The 5,487-nt window shown below is 36.2% G+C and overlaps 2 protein-coding genes across 2 annotated transcripts in view; one reads left to right on the top strand and one right to left on the bottom strand.

Annotated features, from left to right (window-relative positions):
- The window catches only part of nipa1 (NIPA magnesium transporter 1), a 24,789-nt gene extending 23,363 nt beyond the window's left edge, over positions 1-1,426 (bottom strand). Inside the window, exons 1-2 of the mRNA XM_010793942.1 lie at positions 1,228-1,426; positions 1,058-1,105 (exon numbers count right to left, since the gene is read on the bottom strand). Of these exons, the coding sequence (XP_010792244.1) occupies positions 1,058-1,105; positions 1,228-1,360 (181 nt within the window). The 5' untranslated portion in view covers positions 1,361-1,426. The remainder of the gene's footprint in view (positions 1-1,057; positions 1,106-1,227) is intronic.
- Positions 1,427-2,489: 1,063 nt separating this feature from the next.
- The window catches only part of LOC104965421 (E3 ubiquitin-protein ligase HERC2-like), an 80,367-nt gene continuing 77,369 nt past the window's right edge, over positions 2,490-5,487 (top strand). The window contains exons 1-2 of the mRNA XM_010794377.1: positions 2,490-2,571; positions 4,649-4,757. The gene's annotated coding sequence lies outside the window, so the exon portion shown is untranslated. The remainder of the gene's footprint in view (positions 2,572-4,648; positions 4,758-5,487) is intronic.

Raw genomic sequence — 5,487 nt, 5'->3', positions numbered from 1 at the left:
CACCTTTTTCCACCCTGCACTGTGAATGTTTACATGGTGTGTTCAATAAAAACATAAAAACATATAATTGTTTGTGTGGTTTTAGCTTAAGCAGACTGTGTTTGTCTATTGTTGTGACTTAGATGAAGATCAGAACACATTTTATGACCAATTTATGCAGAAATCCAGGTAGTTCCAAAGGGTTCACATACTTTTTCTTGCAACTGTACTTGTATTTTACCCAAGTGCTTTTATTTTATACTACTTTAGAATGGTACTTGACTACCTTTTGAACTTTTTACTCCACTATATTTGTTTTACAGATATATTTGCTATAATTGCTTTATACATTCTGAATTTGAACCCCAAAATTAGTTTAAAATATGATTATTTGGTATAGATTAAACCATCTAAAATTATATTTAATTAACTAAAACCATGAGTGATTAACAGAAAATAAATTGGATTTATTTTTATATTTTTGCTTTAAAATATTCTTAAGTATTTGAATATTTTTGAGTTTTTTCTGCATGAGTAATTTACTCCTAATACTTTAAGTTCACTTTCCTATTTGTATTTAAATACTTTTACTTAAGTACCATTCTCCACCACTGTCCTCTAGTGTCAACAGGTGGGGCTATAATAAGATAACATTATGCTTTCTTTTTTTCCGGTCAGAGTGGCAGAGATAAAACATTGCACATGAATGAATATAATCAGCTCTTAAATCAAACTTTAGTTCCACCTGGAGTCAATTCACAAGCTACCCTGCAGCATACAAAGTAATTCAAACTACCTGCACCTTTACCAGCTTTGATAACACTTTAATGATCATTGATCAACCATTATAAAACACATCATATATATTATTCTGAAATGGACCAATCTGCAGAATGACTACTTTTACTTTTTGTACTTGAAGTATATTTTGATGCTGATACTTTTTCACTTTTACTTGAGTAACATTTTGAATGCAGGACTTTTACTTGAAACCGAGTATTCCTACACTCTGGTACAAGACCTGAGTACTTCTCCCACCTCTGGTTATGAAGGATAACTATCTATAGAGTATACTCACTGGCCAGAGTGCCCCCCCACCACACCACATCTGTGAGGTACGACCCCCCTGAGGAAAACACAGAAACACGTTTTATGAACAGATTTGATGGTGTTATTTTCATAGAGAAAGCTAGATATGTATCCATGCATGTCTCCCACACAGAAATCTAATTATCTTCTTCATTATACCTTTGTCTCTGGAGCGTAATATCCCCTTCTTCTGCAGCACAAAGGTGGAGCCATTGATGAAACTCGACACCACTGCTATCAGTATTCCAGAGACAGGGAAAGAGACACCGCTCTGCTCCGAGTCTGGAGACATTATTCACTTTTATTTACTTTATTCTAACATTAACTGAGGAATGACTGAAGCTCCTCTCCACGGGTTGGGAGTTTGGACCCGGAAGTGACACACTGCGCATGTGCAGTTTCTCAAGCACCCGGCTGCACCATCCCATACTGTACTTTAAAATGTAAATAAATACATTTAAAAATAGATGAATACAAAGATATATACATAAATAAATACAAATTAATACAAATAACTGGATAAATAAAATGTACTTTGAAATGTTGACACATAAAAAAAAATGGTGTCTAAAAGCATTTCAATGTTATATAAAAAATAATCAAATATGTAAATTATTTATTTATTTACATGCTTTCAAATGTTGTGACCCAGTTGATAGTACAAGTGCTCAGACAATGTAGAAAGCAAAACATTGAACTTACTAACTGTATTCAGGGTTATTTAAAATAAGAGAGGGCAAAACATTTAAATAAATTGGTATACTTGGTATTTATAAAAATCAGAGATAAAGAATGTAGAAAAAAATACAATATTGAATCCTATAAAATAAGTCACTCATTAGCTAAATAAAACATATGCAAAAAATAAATACACTATAATTAAATAAACATCCTAACGTATAGGATAATATATAACTCTGTAGCATACTGAAACAAATGGGAAATAAATACTCTATAATTAAGTAAACAAATTGAAATCTATGAAATATGAAACCCTGTAGCTAAGGAAAATGTTATTGAAATATAAACACTAAATAAATAAAAATAATAAGTAAAACGATATGCTATATGTTACTCTGTGGCCTGAATAAATATCTAAAAATATATTAAACGTGTGACTTTGTGGCTAAATAAGACTGATGTGAAATAAACACTAAATTCCTTAAGACACAGCGCCACCTAGCAGACATTTTCCATCAGTCTTCAAGCCAACCCCGCCCCTCCTAAGTCCCGCCTCCATTAACAAAAAGCGCTCGATTTATAACCAATACCGGTACGAGAGGGCGGAGTAGACTCAGTGCCCAACGGATTCAAATCCCGCCTCTCAACGGGCTGTTGCGGTGAGCAAATCCATTGCACTATAGCTCCCCGTTTACCTTATACGTCATTTGTTTCCATGCCTCGTGCCCCTGTCTGCGATCTGTCAATCATGTCCATTATGAACGTCTTGTTAATGCAGCAAAGCAGCTGAAGGGACGAGAATAGCTTGAGAAGACACCGCAGGTAATCTACAAATGTGTTGTTTATATTGACATGTTGCCCATTGTGTTGCTAGAGTTGATCTCATTTGGTTCAGTGTCATATTAGAAGCGTCATCACCTTAGCCTGGATGATGTTCTAACGGTATTAGCTGCAAGCTAACTGGTTAGCCTTGAGCTATAAGCTAATGTGAACTAGCATTATGTGTTGCGTTATTATGAGTTCATGCTGTGTCAGTGTGTGTTATTACCTGTAGGACTTGCGTCTGTTATCCTATATTAACACCATGTTGCATTCACAGTATCAAGGTTAACAGAGACTGTGCCCTTGCTAGCATTTAAGCTATGATGGTCTCGTTTTTGTATACATTGGATACATACAACTAGCATTATGTGATATTATGAGCCTGTTCATTCAGAATTCCTTTATTTGGGAAATCTACATTATTACAACAGCAGAAGTATAGTGTAGATAAAGTGAAGAGAAAATACTTGCATATCAAAATGTATTAAGTATGTACAAGCTATTTATAATAAAAAAACACAATAAGTATATATTAGCGGATAAGCACACCATGGTAAAAAGTATTGAGAGAAAATAAAGGGTATATTGCACATGAGTGTATGTTGCACACACATGCTGTGTCAGTGTGTGTCATTACCTGCAGGACCAGTGTCTGATATCCTATATTAACACCATGTTATATTCACAGTATCAATGCTAACAGACAGTAGACGGCAGATCATATCTGACTCTGTAGGCTATCAATAATATGGGTCAAAATGTAGGTCAAATAAATACACACACAAGTACAGTTTAACAAACATCCCAAATTATATGAAATGTATAACAATGTAGCTAAAGAAAAGCTAAGCCACATATATAGACTAAATAAACATTTACGAACAAAAACATATCTGGCCTTTAACTATAAGAGTGAATTATGTAAATGAAGCCAATGTGTGATTCTTTATTGATGTCACTATTGAAGAATCAATAGAAGAGTTGGAGAGGTTGATCCTGATGAGTATACCGTTAGATCGTTTTGTGTTCAACAGATACATTCATATAAAACTCAGCTATATTCAGATGTAGTTTCTGTATTAAAAGTAAGATTGTTTATTTTAGACTTGGCATTTAAATGGGAGTGATTCAGCCATGTGTTTTTCTATCTGTTTACATGTGGGTTATAATATTATGGGTCATGCTGAATTTTCACAGACTGTTTTAAATTCATTTGTTTGAGATAATCTTTGTGTCAGTTTTAATCTTAAAACCGATAAGGTGTTGCTAAGAAATGTGTGCCCAAAGACTAAGTAGATTAGATTAAGCAGGATAAGTGACAATTAAATCAAGTTTGTTTGGATTGGTTTTAAGTCCTAAAATCTGGTACTGACATTCTTTGTGAAAATATCTAACAGTACAACTTTTAACATCACATATAAATAATCAGATTGCTCTGAAGATGGGAGGTGATATTCTATAAGTGTTCACGTTCACAAAGTCTGTGATTTTTGCAGGCCGTCTTTCCTGCAACGGCAGTTTAAACTGTATTTCCTTTCTCCTGTAATATGACTTGATCGCTTTAAACTCTGCACACTGAGCTCTGATTGGTCAGCAGGCGGTGCTTTCCTCCTTCGACAATCTCTGTTGCAGCAGCGCCAAAATATAAGGCGGTACAGTGGTTATTCTTTGTTTNCGGAGCAGGTTAGGCGCTCAGCACAAGTTACCATGGAGATCTAGCCCGCTAAGAAGAGAAACAGCGTAGTGGGACGGAAAACCCAGTGTTCCCTGAAGTTAGCCGGCTAAGAGAACATCCGGCTTCGTCGTACAGGCCTCTGCACAAAGACTACATTTAGTATGATAAGAAAAACTCTCTTCTCAGAACACTGCTGTTTCCGGCACAAATAGGTTTTATTCATTTCAAAGGAAGCTATACATATGCCAGGGTAGGAACATGCACATTTTACCCAACCTCACTTTATTATCAAGGCATTCATTCACTAAATAATGTCAGTGTATATCATCTGATTCTCCTCTCACTGTAACGTTGTACATGTGTCTCAGTTTCCAACAAGCCTCTCTTCTCTTCGTCCTGCAGGTTGGCTGCGCTGGCAGCCAGGAGAGGAGAGGGCAAGATGCCTTCTCCATCTTTCACCCTCGATGCTCAGCTGAGATTTCATGACAAATGGCTGAAGATAGACCTGCAGGTATGTGAACACTAAGGAGGAATCACAGGAAAAGAACTGCTTTTTTTTTAGATGCAGAGGACAGCATGATATTTTGAGGTTTCAGGAAATCTGCATATTATTTCTCGTCTTTGCTTCAGTTGAGAGATTGCACGTTTAATCTTTTTCTGCTTTCTAAAACCACTGGTCAGTTTATTTTGGAAGAAGCTCCCTGTGAATGTCTGTCAGTCTGCGCTGCATTGTGTTTGTGACAAAGTGTAATGATGAATCTCTATCAGCCTTAATGTCACTGATGTTTCATTTTTCCAAAGCATTGTTCTGTGACACCAGAACGTGAATGCATATCACACTAGAGCCCTGCAAGCTGCATCCAGCCTCCTGCACAGATGATGATTGTTTTCCTGTGAGATGTGTATCCTGTAATATTATAGACAGTCAGACAGGTATTAAAACGGATCTACTGTATGTTGTGGAGAACACACTAATGTTGGTTGTAATTATGAGCTCTTTTATTAATCTCAGTAAACACCACTGTCTCTTTCTACAAAACGAGTGCGGACAGATTTCTAACAGAGCTTGTCTGGACTGAAATCAGTTTTAAATTGGGTGAGGGTGTTGTTTTTCTCACAGTGCAGAAGACAGCTTCAGTTGTATGTCTCTGGTCTGGTGCCCTCTGTGAGCGAACATGTGGACATTTTAAGATATTTGATCCTTGAAAGCAGGAGTTGGCTTTCGACTCGTGAGTGTTTCT

The sequence above is a fragment of the Notothenia coriiceps genome, unplaced genomic scaffold (assembly GCF_000735185.1).
Source record: "Notothenia coriiceps isolate Sejong01 unplaced genomic scaffold, NC01 NC01_scaffold00037244, whole genome shotgun sequence".
NCBI lineage: Eukaryota > Metazoa > Chordata > Actinopteri > Perciformes > Nototheniidae > Notothenia > Notothenia coriiceps.
The sequence above is the reverse complement of the archived record's forward strand: the minus strand, read 5'-3'. Positions and strand labels throughout refer to the sequence as shown.